Raw genomic sequence first — 20,900 nt, 5'->3', positions numbered from 1 at the left:
CTGGTATAATGTTCCGAGTTTGATCTATGTAACAAACACTTATCTTATACTTGATGTAACATCCACCAGATCACCAGCCAAAACCCACTCATTTAGAGTGGGTTTTGGCTAACATTTCAGTGGAAATTCCACCTGTTTGGAAGTGCCCAAATCCAAATGGAAAATCTTTTATCTGGAAAACTGCAAATTCCAAAATTTATGAGACTTGTAAAATATTGTCTAGTAATTTCCCTGTTTAGCATGTGGCTAAAATAAAACACAACCATCACCCCAGACAGGTCACTGGTGACACAGTGAATGTAAAGAGGTTGACTCCTCTAAGGTATACGTCATCATTAGTTATGACCCAAACCCCTTTAGATGTGTCTATGTTGGAAGTGATTCACTCATGTCTCATCGCTTGGAAACTGTCAGTTGGTCACGATCAGATATTCAAGGCCACGGTTGCCTAGGTAACAATCTATCGTATTTACTACCAGGTCATATGTAAGCAGTATCCTGAGATATCACTGGTAGCCATTCAGTTTCATGAAAAGAGTTTGATGGATGTTACAGTTATTTTTATTTTTTTTACTCCTGACATTTTTTTTAAATGATAAAAATGACATATTATGATAGAATAAGTTTAGGGTTAGGGTTTGAGTCTTCACCAATGACGACTCAGACCTCAGAGGGTTAACCCTGTGTCTTGGCAACAAATACAACAGCTTTCTTTTTTTAATTTAAAAGTTTCCGATATGTCTCAGTTGTGGTTTGTTTGTTTTTTGTGTCCTGATGGTCAAGACTTTTTGGACACAAATCTACTGTCTTGATATCTTATGGTTAGTGGTTGAGACTTCTTATCTGTGAGGACATGGACCTAAAAGGGATGCATTTCCATCATGTTAGCACACAAGCGGATTGGGATCTATGAAGTTTAGAGAACAGGTGAGGACCTTGGACTATTTGTGGGTATCCTCAACCTGTTCCTCAGCAGTATTTTTGTTGTCATTTGGCAAATTATCATCCTTAACTCGACTCCTGTCACCAGGGAGTGCCCCTTGTTTTTTTAAGGTTCCTGCACCAGATCAAAGATTTCTAAGACATCAGTAAATAAAACCAAATGCTATGAAATTAAGGCAGAATAACACCGAAATAATTTGGTAAAAATTAGGTACTTATTCAGTTGTCCAAAATTCAAAAAGATTCATTTTAATAGGTGGTACAATATAATCCAGGTGAATCCCAGGAACTAAGACTTTCCAGTGGAACACTTCTTCGCATCAGTGTTATTCACTTCACCTGTCAGTGGCTTTAATGTTGTGGCAAATTGGTCTAAGTAGGCACTGTGATTTAAAAAGATGATCTTGCTTTTTAAAGCCTCTTAAAGAACAGGCTTTATTCTTGACATTTACCTCTCATTTCCTTTACAAAAGGCATATCCAGAGTAAATCTTGCTGAAGGGAATTCATTATTCATGTATCTATTGAGCACTTAGCACATAAGGAAATTTCCTGAAGATCCACTCACATTTATCCACATGTTCTCTGCGTTATTCAAGGTTACCGGGAAAATTGAAGATTCAAAGTTCAATATTTACCTTTATATAAAAGATTGCTGGAAGCGATCACGGTGTCGTTACAACAAGCGGAGCCTTTATCACAGTACTGAGAGCATATTACACACATGGCCTGCTCAGTATGCTAATGACACGGCATGTAGCAAAGGAAAAACACTCATGTTGTGAAATCAAAGCACTTGATTTCACACCGAGGCAGAAAGAAGCAGGTTTACATTTTGAGGTGGTAACTTTTAATCAAATGTGAGCTTAAATGAGAACTTTTGATGGCTGACTTTATAAATTAACAAGTTACTTATATAAGCTAATATTAATTACAGCTCATTAATCATTTTGAAGTGCTATCTTTGGCAGAGTTATTAAGATTTTCAGCTGAAATTAAAAGCCTACAAAAGCGATTTTTTTCCCCTTTTCTTTCCATGGTGAACTCTATCATTCCCTTACTGGTTTAGCCAGTTTTTCAACCAGTCAGCACTTTACCTACGCATAACACCACACGCTGTTGGTATTTTGGAAAGTCTGCATTTTTGCATAGCCAAAGACCTACATAAGCAGACACCAAAGGGGTACTATAAATACCACATCACGCTATAGTTCACAACTCATTTGTTCCTTTTTTATTTTCCTTGTTTCCCCCCAATCCCCTTTTACTTTTGCTTTTACTTGCTGATTACGTTTAGATGCTCAAAAACCCTTTTTTATAGTTTATAAATCAAATATCATTTGAGTTAAATACATTTATTCCTAACAGTAACCCCTTTACGGTGAGAAATTAGTTGTGGCAGAGTAACCAATCAGGGAGAGAGGCTGATGCAAAATTAACACAGGAAACAAAAGAAACAAACTTTTTAATTAAAAACAGGAAGTAATCAAAGGAGATTGATAGGGACATGAATAATAACAAGTACCCAAGGAAACTTACTGATAATGGAGGCTAGAAGACTTACACTAAACATCAAGATAAAGTCAGGGGAACACAGGAGGACAAAGACAGAAAGATGTGACAGAGGGATGAACAGAAGGGAAGACACTGAGGGAATCTTAATAGAAACCAAGACAAAAGACCAGGAACCAAAACACAGGATGCAAAACTGAAACTAATCATTAGAACAACCAAAAGGTAAAACACTGGAAATAAAGCTTGTGATCTACTAGATTATTGAAATCAATGCAGGAAACCAGAAATCTGCCAAACACAGAAGTCAAACCTTTAAAACAGTTGTAGTAGTAACAATAAAAATATTCACTTGGAATTCCAAACCACAAAATAACAAATATCTGTGACAGGTCCTCTTTCATAGGGTCCATATTTAAAAGTTGGAGGACTTAAAGTAAGTCCCAGATTTGTCACCAGGACAAACCTCCCTATCAGGGAGCAATGGGTTTTGGACTTTGTCTCTTTATTATTCAGACACTGATTAGGACCAAGTCAGTATTTGATGCCCTGAGACTGAGGATATGTTAAACCTGCATCCTTGATAAGCAAACAGAGTTGAGAACCTGCTCTTCCTCATATTTCTGTTTAATTTTAATACAAAGAGCTTATGAATAGGATAAAAATGAAGGACCATCTTTTAAGATAGATGAATTTCAGATATGCTGACTATGAGAAAAAAGTTAAAAGCAGGTGAAGGATGAGGGAGAAACAATAACTTTTATAAAGGATTCATAGTTGAATTAGTTTGTATAGATAAAAAATGCCTCAGACCGCTTAACATATGGACCATTTAGCTTGGTTAGACATTGTCCAGAGGAGCAAATAAGTGAACAGTTAATGTCTCTGACTGTTTTTAGGTGAAATGCATATTTAAATGTTTGTCTACACAGGACATCCCACAGTCAGAACAGTTTTATTTAAGCATCCTAAACTGTCACTCCCTATCTGAAAAACATGTCTTCATTTGCATTATTTTTCACATATGAGGTGGCTGTTTGAGCCAAACATTTACCGTCTTTCTGGATGTCAGCTGCAGCTCCTTTAGCGTTTCTTAGATCTGCTGCCACTTTGAATTCAGGATGATAATCGTGCTCTCTTTGAAGACGTCAGCCTGTCAGCGTCAAGCAGTTCTTCTAACTCCACATTTGAGTCTTGTTCTTGACATGAGTGAGAACTACGCCTGTTTGTTGAGAAAAACAGTGTCTAAAATTAGTTTTATTTCATCCTTTCAGGTGGATTGGAACCAAAGAAGTTGACCTATATTAAATCGAAAACACGAGCCACTCCGAGCCAACAGAAAGAACAGACGAGACTTCAGCTGGCCAACTGTAAGACACCACATTCATTTAAGAGATAGTATATAGTGAGGTCCATATATTTTGAACACTGGCAACTTTTATTTTAGTTATCTACAATAACAATCCAGTTATAGCTATCTGGTGTGATATGCCCTTAAAGTGCAGACTTGTCTTTGAGCAAATATGATTCTGGACTAAGTGTAATTGGGCCTTTTTGATTCTTGAGACTGATCAGTGGTTTGCATTTGCTCTTTTCAAGTCTTTTCTTTATGTCTTGGGTAATTGTACACCTATCTCCTGGAGAATGTGATCCAAACGACTGAAATATTTAACCGCAATATATAAATAATTTATAATATGACCTTTCTAATGTTGAGGCAGGTAAACCTAACTCCTGGAGAATTTTATTCACTCAGCTAAAGAGTTTTTCTTTAGAAAAAGAGAGAAATCTTTTTTCTATGATTCACGGAAACAGCTTCCCAACACACTTGGAATAATCTCTGGACCTTTTACTGGTTTAGTTTATGAAGAAATATGAAAGAAATCTCTAATGCTGGTCCATTAAACAACATTTAAGTTAACTGAACAGGCATATTTGGACAACTTACATGAAAATGTGTAACTGTGTCAAGCTTTGCTGTGTGGCAGGCAGGATGTAGGACCCAAATGCAGGACTTATACACGGGAAGTAAACTCAAAGAGGCAGCTTTATTTTGACTGTAAACTTTCTGTAAACTAGAAACTGGGACCAAAATCTCCAACTGGAAAACGAACCAGGAACTGTAAACTAGGAAACGGCTAAGAACACAGAGGGAAAAACACAGCATAGTGAGGGTGCAATGCAACAAAAGGCAAAGGAAAACACAGGGCTTAAATGCACAGGCAAGACGACGAGAGGACCAGACATAACGAGACAAAGGCAGTGACATAAGGCAAGGACTATCAAAATAAAACAGGAAGGATGACATCACATAGACGCAGACTTGACATGGAAACAGACAGACTCTGGAACAGAGGACATACAAAAGCACTAGACTTGGGACACAGGGAAAACATGGAAACAGAGACTAACTACGGGCTGAGATAAACACTAAGGGAGAGAGGACTAAGATCCCTGAAAACTAAAGAAACCCAAAAACATGAACCTCAGTAATCAAAGAATATAATTCCTGAAGTTGAAACACAAATACCGTGACAGACTGTATGTGCAGTTTAGACAGTCTGCACTTAAAGCTCATGGCTGAAAGTCATATAAGTGTAGCTTTAATATGTTTTTGCACACAGCTAGAATAACACATTTAAGTCAGTGTCTAAAAATATATGAATTTTTAACTGTATGCATATTTTACATGTAGTGAGATACACAGCTTATTATTATTTTCAGATTACCACCACCGAAATCCAGTGAACCAGCTAAATTGATCTATAAAACATGCACTGAACCATTAAAACACATGGCTTTTATGTGTAATGAACTTTGATCTGTAGCCTCGGAAAATGCAAAATTATGAACCCTCCAACTGCTGGGGTCACGAGGACTTTTAAGTACTAAAAACAGTGTCAGAGTTTGTTCTAAGTACTGAAAATTACATACTATTAAGTTGATTTTAACCCACTGAAAAGGTTTACTGGCAAGTTTCATTAAAGTTTCATACTTTTTCAGTTTTTATCCACCAAAATAAATGTGAACTCTTCTTTCGGGAGACTTGTCAGGCACGTTCAAATGCCGCCTTTAAAACCTGTCACTGGAGCTGGCAGTTATAAAGACAGACCAAGGTTCAGTAATTTCACTTTTTCACACTGCACAAAAAAAACCCCCAACAACTTTTGCTTTCAAACTACACTTTGCTTTCAAGCCCATTTTCATCCCCACTGAGCAGAAAGCATCCTTAATGGTAGCAACTGAACACATGACTAACACAAGTTTGCCAAACATCATTTGCATCTTCCTACACTACATTAACGCTGGCATTTACAACGGGTGTGTGTGTAGTAGTAGGTCGTGAGACGTGCCTGTGGGTTAAAAAATAGCCACAGGTTATGAGCTATCACAGCAAGATGCACATAAAGATTCATGAATACCTTTTTATTTATAGAAACACACTCATCGAAGTGTTTCACACTCCTCAGCAGCCCATTTTCAATATCTTTATGCAGCGATCACAGAGAAAAGGGTGACAAATGACAGGAAAAACCAAAACAGAAGTCCAGAACAGTTTCTCAGTCCTCTTTAGTATTTATTCTGCAAGTATCTGGAAGTCTGCTGTAGGGATTAAGACCATTCTTTTTAAAGATGTTTCCTCATTTGTTGCCAGCAAGCTCTGTCTAAGAACAAAATCTCTCATTTGTGTTTGGCTGTGTTAGGATCTAGTGACTATGAAGGCCATAAATGCTATTCACATTTTTTTCATCCTCATCAAATCATTCAACAAGCCCGTGTGCCATTTAGATGGGGGATCTGATGACCAGGTGCACCACTTTAAGTAAGGCCCTATAGTGTGTTTGGCCCTTGTCGCCTTCGTCACACAGACTGCGACAATAACCCACATTGTGGTGTTGGTTCAAAAATTCATAAGTTAACACTGCAGGAGTGTCACTTTTATCCAGTGACTGTGAGGAAAGCAGTGAAAGCTTTCATTATATGTCAATAATTCCAAAGAAAGCAGGTGGAGGTAAAATAACATGTTTGGAAAGCCAACAAAAAAGTTGAAATTTAGCTGAGCTATGGCAGAAAAGGCACATGTCCTCTAGCTGTTATCATGATAGCAGACGAAAAATAGCTTTGCCATCATGTCACAGGCATTACTGGGCAGTGAAACAGTCCAGTTCAGTAGATTTATTTGGCACATGTCGCTGCCTTAACAAGTGGACCTGAACTATGATGGCATCACATTGTAAGGGTCAGGGATTCAGGTTTTTCCTATTGATTTTTCACCCACCTTTATATTCCTTGAATCAGACTAGTTGTCAGTTTTGTTTCAGACTATGTGTGAAAACACGTCAGGAACACACATCAACATGCAGTGACTGATGTTACTGTTTTATCTTTGCCCAGTGGGATCAGCTCACAGTTATCCTATTTGCATTTAAACCACATTTTATCCCAGATACATCTTATGTTACCATAATTTAAGGTGCTTAGGAATCAGTGACAAGACCTGCTGACATTTTTGTGTGTGAAATTGATTCTCTGTATGCAGCTGCAATTGAGGAACATAACGTGGAACTGTAAGGCAATGTTCACTCCTCAGCCACTTTATAACCAGCAAGCAAATTCAATGCAAAAGATCTACCATGTACTTTTATGCCCTTTACCGTGTACAAAATAAACCAAACCCCACTCTTTATAGAAAAAAGCACACCGAGCTACACAAGCAAACACAAATTATAGCCTGTCCACAAATATATGCAAATGTGGCTCAGAATTAAAATAGCAAGTACAAAGCTTCAGTTTAGTAGCAGATGAAGTTGCTGTGCTGGTGGACATGGCTCAGCCCAGCTATCAAAAAACTGCTTATAAAAAGTCGCAACCTCAACTTGTATAAAACCATGAATATCCATAAAAGTTGCTCTATGTACCTTAGAGTGTGAGATTGCTTAAAATCACAGGAAAGAGACTGATAAAGAGGTAGTGTCTGCGAAAAAAGCTGAAATTACAGTGGATCTCTATGGGGCAGTTTAATGGCAGTCCTCTTACTCCAATGACTTAAGATAAAAATGTGTAAGTCTGCTGGCTTTGAGGAAGAATTTTCCTACTTTTTAGAGATAAAAGGATCCTTGTCAAGTAAAAAGTGTGAGCTCAGCAGGAGGCTAGAAATACAAATTTTCAAAGGAATGTTTCTGCTTTTCACAGTCCACACTGTGGGCTCCAGAAATACTATGCTAAAAAAAATAGTGTTTAAAATTGTTTAACTTTTTTATCCTTTCATTAATAATAAATAGATCAATAAATAATAAAAAAGTAAAGAGTATGACGGTAAACCGTTAAGTCATTTTCCCTGCTGTAAATTTTTGTTTACTTTTTTCGCATATTTTTCTTTCTTTCTTTTTTCTTGCAGGTATTGCTTATATATTTGTAAACTTATTTATTTCTCTACCCTCTTTTTACAGTTTTACATTTTAATGCATTTCTGTATCAATGTGCAAAACAAGAGGCTCTTATTGAGTCAATTTATTGGTTGATCAATAAAGTTTTATTAATGACACTTTTTTATTTTTCCATTCAAATGTAAATTCAAATGCCAAATTTGTAACAATAAATGCAGATATTTATTGATGCTATTATTTTGGTAACAGTTTATCATTTTTTACAATTATTTATTTATTACATTTTTGATTTTGGCAGACCCGGCTCTCTATAATTTTTCCCCAAAGAAAGCCTGTGAGCTGATTAGTCATCTTTAAAGGCATTTCCTAAATATTCCATTATATTATTATTATTAATCATAGTTTGGGCTTCTCCTTTAAACTAGTCTCATTTTGGATATTGTTTGTGTGGTTCAGCGACCCAGTATCTCACTCTGCTCCACACCTTCTCTTTTTAGAGTTTCTGAAGCTGGATGAGTCAACTTGAAGAGAGAAATCAAGCGACTGGGTGGACTTATCGCCGAGCCACACATGGAGGACCTCCAAATCCCACAGTTTGGATTCTGCGTCCAGATGAAATGCTCAGATGTGGGACAAAAAGCCAGCTTGGCATTGTTAGGCTTCCACCTCTGCTCAGTGTAGCGTTAAGATACCGAGAAGCCTTTCAGGTGTAGCAATGAACTGTCTGGCAGCCATTTTGGAGGTCTGCATCTTGTTTGGCATCAGCTGTGAGCAGCTGATTATATTCATCTGCAACAGACTTTTCTTCACAGAAAAACAGGGGTTTTTTTCTTGAAAAAAAGTTTAAAATGTACATTTAGCATGTTTAGCATAAAAGCTACTGTAGCATTAAAAGAGCTACCTATAATCTCAAAATATTCTAATTGTGGGTGTGATCATGGACTATAAAAACACAATGGACATAGCTACGATTAGTCACCCACTGATTACCAAAATCCTGTATTTGAAACTTCAAGTGCAGCAAATTCATTGTCACCATCTTAACATTCTCAAATCTTAAAAACCTATCATACATTTGAAAAATAAAAATAATTTAAAAATAGACGGAACCCATAAACTCATCAGAAAAGCACCTACTAAAGTCATAAATCAACAGAGAGGAGTTAACATGAGTCAGAACTAAATTAAAGGAGTTCTTCCCACTGTCTTTCATACACGCAAGTCTGAGGAGTCGCCCCCTGCTGGCCACGAGAAAGAATGCAGGTTTAACGTACTTCCACATTGATTTCATGTTTCCAAGCTGAAAGTTACATTGATAAAGTCGAGCTCATGTTAGTAACCAGCAGCTGTTTTTCGCATATTAAAGCTTACTTGTTAAGCTTATTTAAAGTGGTCATGAAACGCTGCACATATAAAGGCAAATTTACACATGGAGCCCTGCTCTCAAAAACTGACATAGATGTAAAACTGTCTGTGAAGCTTGATTTAAGAATTAAGTGCTTAGAGTTAAAATTTTAAAAACATGTTTATGCCATCTTCTGTTAGTACGGAACATTATGTCACCAGGTTGGCTGGTTGCTGCTAACAGTGACCCTGATAAGGACAAGCGGAAGAAAATAGATGGATATACTGTCTGCTTTCACTCTCTATTTCTTAAGCATGAAGTGGTTCTTTTTTGTTTGACTGCCTGCATTAACACAGGAAAATCCACCTGTTAGCTGTAGTTTTTGGGTTCGTAAAGCACTTGTTTGAGACCAGCAGACCAGACCGCTTGGTACACTCAGTCAGACATGGAAAAATCAGAGTTTCTGACTCCAGCTTGTTGGTCCAGTGAACCACCTGACTCAAACAGGCACTCCTCCACACTGTCCTCATTTATAAAGTGCTTTACAAACCTGAACATTACAGCTAACGGGTAGGTTTTTCTGTGTCAGTGCAGCTAGCCAGTCAGCTACATAAGAAATAGAAAGTGAAAGTGGACAGTATATACTTGGTTTTAACATAAAGCTCATTGTTGCACCCATGGGTAGCACAAAAGTGACCCCCCTAGATTGATTTTTATTGTTCGTGTCCTTATTTTTTCCACATTTATTGGTTCTGTACTAGTTAGCTAACATAAACTAATGTAAGTCTGTTGACCACAACCAACCAACCAAGTGACATAATGTTCCCAGTGGCACTAAACACGTTTTTAAAACTTTTACTTTAAGCTTTTATTTCTTAAATTCAGCTTCACAGGCAGTTTTACATCTATATCAGTTTTTGAGAGCAGGGCTGTATAAGTAAGTGGTATAAATTAGCCTTTATACATGTAGTGTTTCATGTCCACTTTAAAATGGACCTGACAAAACCATTTCCGTTATTTTAGTCTACATACAGCATTCATTCACAACAGGGATCTACCAATTTTGATAATTTTTGAAGTCTAACTACATGTAGCATCAATGCAGCCCACAGAGACTGTGATTAGCATTTTCCATACTGTTGTTTCCTCCTATGCATTTCCAGTTTCTATTTCTTCTGTTGCCATTTTTAAAATTGACCGGATGAGAAATTTGGAGAGAAACGCTCATAGACTATGCCATAGGCTCTACATGGATTCAAAGCAGATGTGCAACAAATCTGTCTGTACTGTTAAATTCAGTTTTTCTCCACAACATTTCTGGATTTGGACGCTGTAGCTCGAGGGAGCCATGCTAGCCGTCACTGCTGAGCTTCAGCAAAACTAAGAGGATTGAATACCGGGTGAGTCATGTAGGCTGTGACAAACAAACATAAGCATTTCACCTGCAGACCTCCATAATGGCATTGGCTGTCTCTCCTTAAAGGTCATGTAGCCACATTTATTTACATTTCCCAGCCATGTGTGAACATTTTATTAAAGGTTTAAGATTTAAGTCTGCTCCAGACAAAATGACGATCTAAGCTAGGATACATACGTAATATATTTTCCCATGGGCCCACCAAAACTCGAGATTACAGTGTTATCCTATGTACAGCACTACCTACTGATTGCCATTTACCTGACTGAGTAATGTGATTCTCTAAAGTGTGCACTAACTACTTTTTATTGTCACTGTGTTAATATCCACTTGCATGCACTCACCCTCTATAATTTACTCTGATCCCAGTGATGCTTCATATGACCTGTTTTATTACAAGAAGTTTTAAAAAAAAAGCTTAAATATTATTTCACATACTCCGACACTGTTTTGTAGGTAAATGTTGCACGTTTCATTTTGAATTTAAACTCCTCACATGTGAGCTGCTTTTTGTGCGTTTCCACAGCTATGACATCAGGACAAAGCAGTGAGTTTTGCATGTAATCTTAGAGTGGTAACGCACCCAGTTGTCAGCATGCTAGCTCAGGGAAATTTATTGTCTCTGGTTGAAGCTGTGGATTAAACTTTAATACGTACAGCTTTCATTAAAGCATGTGAACAGATCCCACAGGGAGGATTCACATGTACACGTTTCTGTCACAGCAACAAAAGACCAGTTACGTCTTTTTTGCTGGACTGAACTCTTCCATTGCTTTGCTCATATTTAAGGTAAACTAAAGAACTTGTAAATATTTTGAGAACTTCAGCTCTTTGGACATCCTGTTTTATGGGGGCACTTGTAAAGTAGTCCAGAACAGGGAAAGCTCTATGAAGCTAATGCTGAAGGACATTTACATTTTTAGGCTCCAGCTCCAACAGAACCTCTTTATTTCTGGAATAATTCAAGAGACCCTCTCTAGTTTTTACAAGAAATATAGTAGAACAGCTTCTTAGCGTAAGCAAATCAAAGCTAAGAGTTCCACCACTGAGTTTGGGAATGTAGAACATTGCCACAGTTAAGGTGTGCTTCAGCCGGAATCACGTACACGTGAATCCTCTTTCCTGGACTTAATATTTTCCGCTTCACAGCTTGCATGTTTTACCTCTTTAAGAAGTACACTGTGTCCTGTTCTTCTCTCTTTTGTGTTACAAATATGACTAGCTCACTGTTTTGTGTTAATTTTTTAATAAAGTGACTCAGATATCTGGCAGCAATTCAAGGGTTGCACTTTTCTAAAATTTTCAAGGAAAGCAAAAGTACAGAGACCCCCCTTTTTTTTACTAACTCGAGAGCATCCCTTGTGGAAGTCAACAGTGTGACAGTTTTCAATTACACGGCAAGTTTTTTAGTCGAACTTTTCGCAACTTATCAGTGTAACCAAAGCTAACAGTTCTACCACTTTGTTTCAGAAGGTAGAAGATCTCTAAAGTCACATACACGTGAATCCTCTCTTTCCTGGACTCAATATTTCTCAATTGCCACTTCTTTTCTGCACATTTATCTGTAAGATATCTGAGTCTCTTTCCTTAAGAAGTACACTGTGTCCTTTATTCTGCTGTTTTTGGTGTTCCGAATGCATCCCGGCACATTTGACGATTTTAACCCACCCGCCCCCCTGCACTTGTATCGATACTTATCATGTGTAGATATTTGCCGAGATGCATCTTTTCACACCATCAGTAATAAACTGATTGCATATACAGAACATGAATGCACCTGAATCTACATATCAGACTCATCAAGGTGATGATAGCCATATTCTTTTCACATGATGTATAGCTACAAAGCACCGCACATTATCATCAGTATTAACTGTATTTACCTCTTCTTTGTTGATGGTAACATTTGTAAAAATGCAGCAGTAGCAAAACATTTATATGTGTAATAAATATGTAGCGTACGCAGGTGAGACGAGGATCAGGGAACAGATTGGCTGCACTGATACGGGTAGATGAAGCATGGCGTCTGTGTTTTTAAAACAGCTCGCATCACGAAGAGCGTCACTCTCACAAGGGTTGTATTTTTCTAGCATTTACTCCGATGTCCTGTATTTGTACCTTGCACTGATGAGTGTATTTTGCCATTTATTAGCACTTGTTGTCACTCACTATCACAGTAACTCTCCTCCTAAATGTCTTTATATTTCCAGAATCCAAATAATAACAGTGATGTTCTTGTGTCATCTTATCAGTACAAACTGAGAGTTGTTTATTACTGATATTCTTTGTTTATTGTCAGAGAAAAAATAAACGATTTCAGTACTGGGACGACATTAAGGAAGTTGTTTGTGTGTTGTCATTGAATTGCTTTGGCTGATAGAGAGGAGTCTAGATAGATGGGCTACAAAATGAAGCCCAACCAGCTGATGGTGTTATACACAAGTTCAACATATCTAGGATGTCTTTGCATCAACTGGCTTCCTAACATCAGCAATTGGAAGTCTGCATTTGGAAGTAATGGAGCAAATTATTTCAGCGTCCAAATTTGAGTCATACTGATAGTATAATTGTTAATTAAAAATGTCAATTGGTTAATTTTAAGCATTAACAGCTACTTGTTTAGGTCTTGGCATTTAAGGGCTATTGGGTTAGGTTTGGAATAATTCTGGTTTGGGTTAAAATACAACGGTTTTCAAGCTCTTTTCTTGATGAGCATGTTGGTTCCTGCCCACTTTCCCTGGAAAAAATACATGCTTATTACATTAAATACATTTTCCACATTACTTACAAATTAGTCCTTTTACATGAAAAACTATTGTTTTTTTCATGACTATTTCACATTTTCTCATGAGACCCTGACAGACATGGGGAAGTCTACTTCCAGCAGTGGAATGAACTATGAGCTATTACGCTTATCAGTATTAGGCTACAGCTGTACAATTAGGATATTGGGGAGGCTGGCAGATTACAATGGTTAGTCCATTAAATTAAGATTTAGATTTGTGTAAGACTTTCTTTCAGCTTTAGGCCTGGTGATGTGTAACGGTATGAATTATGTTGATTAATATTTTTTATTCTCAAACGTAGTCAGAGCCCACAAGCTGGGGTTCAGTATTCAGGGTCATCATGTGATACGTGGTTAGGCAGACAATTTAAATGCATAAATACAAGGATAGAGAATTTGGATTTTTGGTAATTATTGGATGGGAAATTGCCATGTGAGATAAGGTGTTGTGCTTTTTCAAACACAGTTAGGGAAGTTAGCTTTTGTGGCTGATAGTTAATGAAACATCACTCGTATCATCAGTTACTAACGTTACCTGAATTTGTAAAAACTTGGCTTATAGATATGTAATGACATCTACTATTAACACATTCCGTATATGAAAATAGCGAGGCAGAGCAGTTTGTAAAAAAATTAAAGTATCTTTAGCCATCACCCTGTGGTCAAAGGAAGGAAGGCCCATGCACCACAATATCCGGAGTGTAAATGGTCCATGACTGTTGATCACAGTTATAGTGAACTGTTAACAATATTTTTGTATTATTTCAGGGTATTGTGATTGTTTTAGAAGGTAACAGTGCCATGGCCTGTAATTTGTACAGTTGTGGTCAGAGGTTTATGTGCACTCATACAATCGTTGGCATGAATGTCATGATAGTTTTGGATATTTAATGATTTCTTTGAACTGTTCTCTTTCTAGAGAGGAAATATTGTACAGCAAACATCTTTAATGACTTTAAAAAAACAAGAGTCGGGTGTACAACCTTGAATTTATTTAGGGTTTTCTCTTAACCACACATGGTCAAAAGTATACATACAGGATACATACATATATCACAAATATGAGCCTCTTTTCAAGCTCTTTCTCTTGATGGTCATACTGGCTCCTGCTCACTTTTATGGACAAACACGTTATTCATTTCCTATTTAAATACATTACTCACTTATTCCTGTCCCAATTCATGTATATGGACAATTCATGTCCATATACATGAAAAATGATTGTTTTTTCATGACTATTTCACATGGGTAAGTACTGCCAGCAGAGGAATTAACTCTCTAAGCTATTATGCTTATCAGTATTAGGCTGCAGCTGTATAATTAGGACATGGGAGAAGCTGACAGATTACAATGGTTATTCCATTAAACTAAGATTTAGATGTGTGAGACAGTTTTATTCTTTCAGCTTCAGGCCTGTTGGTGTTTAACGGTCTGAATCATGTTTTAGTATTTATTCTTAACTTTTAAAATATTAGTGTGTGCACAAATTTGATGTGTGGTAAACAGAGATGGGCAGTAACACGTTGCTTTTTTCAAGTAATGAGTAAAGTAAGGGATTACTATTGCAAAAAAGGTAATTAGATTACTGTTACTTTCCCGTAAGCACACTGCGTTACTAAAGCCGTGATTTTTTTTGCGAGAGTGTCTCATGACAATGACATAAGCGAGTGCGACGTTCGTGGCAACAGCTGTGTGCAGATCAGCAATGGATAATATATCGAGTGCGGGAGAGAGTATGACCGCGCAGCGTTTAACGCGTGGAAGTACTGACCTTACTTTGAGTTTGATTCCGTAAAAAGTGACAAAAACATTAGCGTCTGCTGTACAGTGCGTGGGAAGAAAACTTCTTTTTACAGCAAAAAAACCCCCTAAACTTCCGAGCAAGCACCGAGTACGCTGCCTCGGAATGGGAAATTCACAGAAAAACTCGCAGATTCTTCCACTGACCGCTGCGACACACCTGCACTAGGGCAAACATCTGCCTGCCCCACTCCTGCTATACAGGTGAAAATAGAGCAACAGGACCGCTGAGTCTTTGAATTTTATTTATTTTCTGCTGTGTTTCACTTGCATTTATTTGAAAGACTGAGTCTAAACACAAAAACCTATTTTATTTTATGTGCTGGAATGTGCAAAAAATAGGTTTAAATGTTAAACAAATTTCTTCCAGTCAGAGAATGTTGCATATAATTTAATTTTTGCTTGATGCATAAAGTTAAAAGATTAAAACTAATAAAACAAGTTTTAAAAAGAGACTTTTTCATTTGATTACATTTTATATGATGGATTATGCAGAAAAAGGAGAATTGGGCTGAAAGATCTATTGCTTTATTACCTATTCAGGTTGTAAATCATGTTTTTAAAAAGTAACTAAGTAACTAATTACTTTTTGAAAATAAGTAATCAGTAAAGTAACTGGATTACTTTTTGGGGGAAGTAATCAGTAATTAGTTACTGAGTGTTCTGTTTAGGATCATGTATTAATCCTTATAGAACAATAACACTGATTTAAAATTGCTTGCGAATTTCATTTTTCAGGGTTACCTGGATAAGCACCTAATCCTGTTTTGTAGCACAGGCTTCTGGTCTGGAGCAGAATGAATGTTCAGAATGAGATCCACGTGGCTCCTGGATAGTGTCCTCCTTTGCAACAGCTGTACAGTTGGTCTAAAGAACACAGGGCCACAAAATATAAATAAATAAAAAAAACGTTTGAAGTACATTAAGCACAACCCAGAGATTTGTGATAGCCATCATCATTATACCCACTGTCTCTGACTGAAGTACACCCTTATGGTGTCATTTATATCTCAGTGTTAACTCTGCTCTGTGTGTGGAAGCCCTGCAGAGGCAATTCAGCCATCTGAGTCTAGCTTACTTTTCTAACTGTCTCACAACAACAGAAACAGTTTGAATATAATAAATTAATAATAAAAAAGTAAACAGTTTGCAGAAAGCCAACCAACATGTCACAGGCGCTGGAGCAGAGCTTCTCAAGCTGGGAGCAAATTCCTGCTGGGCATCCAAACATTGTGTTCACATGAAAATGAAAATACAAAGTCAAATGAGGAATGATCCTTATCAAACTGGCATTTATATGTTTCTTAAATAAAGAGTACAGTACAGCTTATGATTAATAATGAACAGATACTTTTACTGCAACATATGGAGTTATGTTACACATGCAGCCTGCTTCAAAAATAATCCAGAGTTATCTCATTTTTCACAGCCATTCAGTTTACTGTATAGAAAGATGGTTGCTGTCATTATTAACTCCCCACCTGGTTTCTTTACGCCACATTTGTAAGATTCAATTTTAGCATTTTGGTCATGTTGGATGTTTCTGGAGCCTGGGAAATAGACTTGGATGAGAGGAGAAAGCGCTGAGTTTTCAACTAATGAATGCTAGACAGCTTGATACCAGCTGTCTCCATAAAACGCTCAAAAGCAATAAATAAACACAGATACCTGTGCTAAATAACATCCAAATAAAATCTTAGAATTTCTCTCAGCACGACAGGAGCACAGACTTCTTAACAGTCTGTTAGTACAAATAACTGCACAACAAGGTATATTATTCTTCTGATAACTGCATTAGAAATTATCCAAAAGGCACCGACAGCACAAACACAGTATAGAGATGATCCATTTATAGCTGTGTCAGGCCATGCCCCTGACTTTAAGCCTTAATGACCTCCAAAAGGATCTGTCTATTATTAAGAAGAAACTGTCCATAGATATAAAATTATTAATAAAAAAATATTTTGTACAAGCTGCAAACATCCTGAGATGACTGTATTACTGATATAATGAGGTTTTGAAGAGATGTGACCACTAACCATGAAGTTGTTTGTCACTCTGGCACAGCTGGCTGCCGGCGGAGCTCACGGGCACGTCACTGCAACCCCCCCATGGCTTCTGCTCCGCGGCTGCTGAGTGACCCCTCATCTGGGACTCTCCTCAGCTCTTTCTGGGATAGCGGTGCGGCTGCCCCTCTGTTGGTCTTCCTTGGTCTCTTGTGTTCTGGGGGCCTCTGGATGTCTGGAGTTTTGATCTCCTCCATACCTGCTTCATGCCCTGGAGGACGGGGCAGTGGCTCCCAACACCCTCTGGCAGATCATTACATGAAGGAACCTTTTAAATACAAGCGCGCTCATGCTCACAGGTGTACACACGGGTGCTCACACACACAAACTACACCCTTTTTGGCTCCTACCTCAAAGCCCACTGTGCGCTGTCGATCTTACGTGCTGCACAATAATGTTTAATATTTAGTATTTATTGTTATATTCCCATAGATCATCGTGATGTTCTTTATTATGTTGCTCTTTTTTTTTCTTCTGCTTGTTTTCTCTTTTTTCTTTCTCAACAGGTGATCCAGGTGATCGATATATGTATTTTTTGTCTGCTTATTTTGTTGGTTTTTGTTTTTTGCCCTTTATCCCCGTCCCTCTTCCCCGCTGTTTTTCTTTCCCTCTTTCTTTCTCCCCTTTCTTTTCCCCAGTCAAGTCTGTCCCGTATTTAGCAAGTGAAAATAAAATAAAAATAAACAATAAAAGGTGACTCAAATAGGCCATTATGGCAAGGCTGGGATGGTCCATTTGGTAAAGTAAATCCGTTGGGCATCTTTCTTCACCTTTAAACAATAATTCTGATGGCAAAAGAGCCAAATGGGACAGGCAAAAAAAAAAAAAGTTCGTCATTTTGCATATGTGACAATTGTGGTGACAGTGTAAGATCGACCAAAAAGGCCTGGGCTTAGAAACTGGTCTGCAACAATCTGGAAACTGCTAGCCAAGTGTGAAAAAAATAAGCAAAAGAAATGAGCATTTCCTTAAAGTCCCGATCATGCAAGCCCACATGCCTGCCGGTGACCCCCATCTGTTCCTACTCTCCAAGCTGCAGTGAAAGCGTGAAAAGTACAACGCAAACTGGAAATGGGAACTGTTTGCCTTCAAAGTAAAAGTTACACCTTTTAAAACATACAGGCTGCAGTGCTGTTTGAAGACAAACCTTTTACATTTCTGGTAGTAAAGCGTTTCAATTTTTATTACCACTGGGCTAAGCAGTTATCGCGTATTTGCCGACAGGTTTCTTCCTGTTAAAAAGGAGTTTATCTTTCCCACTGTCACCAAGTGTTTGCTCAGAGGGGATTAGGATTCTAATTGCTGGGGTTTTCTCTGGAATATTATAGGATTGCTGTTTTCATTTGGCATTTTAAAAATGCAATTTATTTGAGCTGAATGAGATTACATGAGAAACCTCCGTAATCCAAATCTAAAAAACTGATAAAATGAGTGTTTCCGGCTGTCTACGGACTGTTTTAGCGCTCAGGAATTATTTGAACCTCATTGTTCAAACTCTGGCTGAACAATGCGATCATCCACCACTAGAACGGAGCATGTCTATGAAAGGAAATAAGAAACGGCACAACAGGTTCCCTTTACTTCTTTTCTTTTAAAGATTTAGACTGAAACTGAAACCACTCTTATCATAATTAATGTTGCTGCAGGACCATCATTATAAACACAATCATGCGTTTTGAGCTTTTGAAATCTGTTGGACTGGCATTAAAGAGTCTTTTGATCTCGTCAAATCTTGAATCAAAGTTGCGATGAAGTCTTGACACCGTGCCTGACCTCTCAGCAGGACAGCGAGTAACTTCACAAAATGTTTCTGGTTTATCTTTGATTGATATTAATGACACTGAACGGTTTGGCCCACATTATGTTTCCACAGAAATCTATTTTGTTAATACAAATTATGTGCATATAGCTGATGGGAGATGATGCTGGCATAAAAAAGAAAACAGGAAAGTGGCTCAAATAAAACCATGCACACATGCAGCCACCCCCACTCTGGCTGTGGGTAACATTTGGGTATTTGAGGTCTCAGGCCATCTGGTTTGGTTTATTCTCTGAACTCTAAATCCCCTTTAACTCAAACCCAACACCTACAGCACACAGTGCCACCACACTGCTGCCTCATACTGTTCTCTGTCCAGTTTTCACGCTTTTAATCACACATTTTTAGTTTTCCTCCAACCAGGTGAGGACATCCTGAGTCTTGGACAGAGCTATTATAGGAATCTTGTTCACAGCAGTGGAAATCTGCGGAAATCTTTTTTGCTGCAAAAGTATAACTATAAAGTATCAGGGGTGAGTCTAGAGTGGGGTGCTGGGGTTGGCACTGACCCTCCCATTGCCACAACCAACTAGGGTAGTACATTTACTTACACAAGTACTTCGCTTACGTACAGTTTTAAACATAGAATACTAATATTTTATTATGTAATTTTGTCACTGCTGTTAATGTGAGGTTTTAAAAAATAAAAGTACATTTAAAACTACCAAAAGTAAACAATAAAACACTAATGAGGTTAAAGTACTCAAGGGAACTAAATAACCTTAAACTAAGTAGCAAACAGTGTTGGGGAGTAACGGAATACATGTACCGCCGTTACGTATTTAAAATACAAAATATGAGTAACTGTATTCCGTTACAGTTACCGTTTAAAAAGGTGGTATTTAGAATACAGTTACTTTGTTTAAATAAATGGATTACACGGCGGTATTTTCCTGTTTCATATTGTCGCGGGTCAGGCCTGTTTGGGTTTTGTTTGACTGCTATGTTCTGTTGTTCCAGGCGGCGGCGTTATGGTTGCCATGGTTACAGGGTGACGCGCTCTCTCTGCGACTGTGTGTTTCCTGGGTGAGAGAGCGCCTTTTTGTTGTTGTGCTAAGCTAATAGGCAGAATGCTACAGGCATAGCCCTAAAGAATGTAGCCTCATGGGCAGTGTAGTCCGTGCTGCAGGGAGAATGGACTGCCATACCCGTTATGTGTCTGTGAGCGCGAGGAGGGAGAAAAAGGAGAATGGAAAAGTACGAGTTATCATCGAGCAGAAACGGGAGCTGGAAGCATGTAAATATAATAATAACCACTGCAGCCAAGAAGAGTGCCTGAGGAGCCCAGTTGTAAGTAAGCTATTAAGACTCGACTGTACGCTGTGTTCCTGTTTTCCTCCGAAACAATAAGTTCCGTTGGAGCAGCCTTTCAACGCCTCTCTCTGTCTCAAACTTTTACGGTGGCCCCTAGAGACAAAGCACGTGCAAACTCCAAAACACTTGCAAACTCCAAAACACTTACAAAATCCAAAACACTTGCAAACTCCAAAACACTTGCAAACTCCAAAACACTTACAAAATCCAAAACACATGCAAACTCCAAAACACATGCAAAATACAAAACACGTACAAACTCCAAAACACTTGCAAACTCCAAAACACTTGCAAACTCCAAAACACTTGCAAACTCCAAAACACTTGCAAACTCCAAAACACTTGCAAACTCCAAAACACTTGCAAATTCCAAAACACTTGCAAACTCCAAAACACTTGCAAATTCCAAAACACAACGGAAGTGCTCCAGGACGCTAGGGGCAGTGTTGAGCTTTTGTTACCTAGTAACTACACAAGCCAGGAAGTACCAATGACCGGATTTGGGCTGTCTGCA

The 20,900-nt window shown here is 38.0% G+C and overlaps 1 protein-coding gene across 3 annotated transcripts in view; it reads left to right on the top strand.

The window, feature by feature from the left end:
* Positions 1 to 12,925, top strand: part of LOC134644062 (nck-associated protein 5-like) — a 104,786-nt gene extending 91,861 nt beyond the window's left edge. For 2 of the 3 annotated variants that reach the window (XM_063496735.1, XM_063496736.1), the window contains 2 exons: positions 3,728 to 3,823; positions 8,338 to 12,925. In XM_063496735.1, coding sequence (XP_063352805.1) covers positions 3,728 to 3,823; positions 8,338 to 8,339 — 98 coding nt within the window. In that variant the 3' untranslated portion in view covers positions 8,340 to 12,925. The remainder of the gene's footprint in view (positions 1 to 3,727; positions 3,824 to 8,337) is intronic. The other variant, XM_063496737.1, reaches the window with a different exon arrangement.
* Positions 12,926 to 20,900: the final 7,975 nt, after the last annotated feature.

The sequence above is a fragment of the Pelmatolapia mariae genome, linkage group LG16_19 (genome assembly GCF_036321145.2).
Source record: "Pelmatolapia mariae isolate MD_Pm_ZW linkage group LG16_19, Pm_UMD_F_2, whole genome shotgun sequence".
Classification (NCBI taxonomy): Eukaryota; Metazoa; Chordata; class Actinopteri; order Cichliformes; family Cichlidae; genus Pelmatolapia; species Pelmatolapia mariae.
This window is presented reverse-complemented; position numbering and strand designations above follow the sequence as displayed.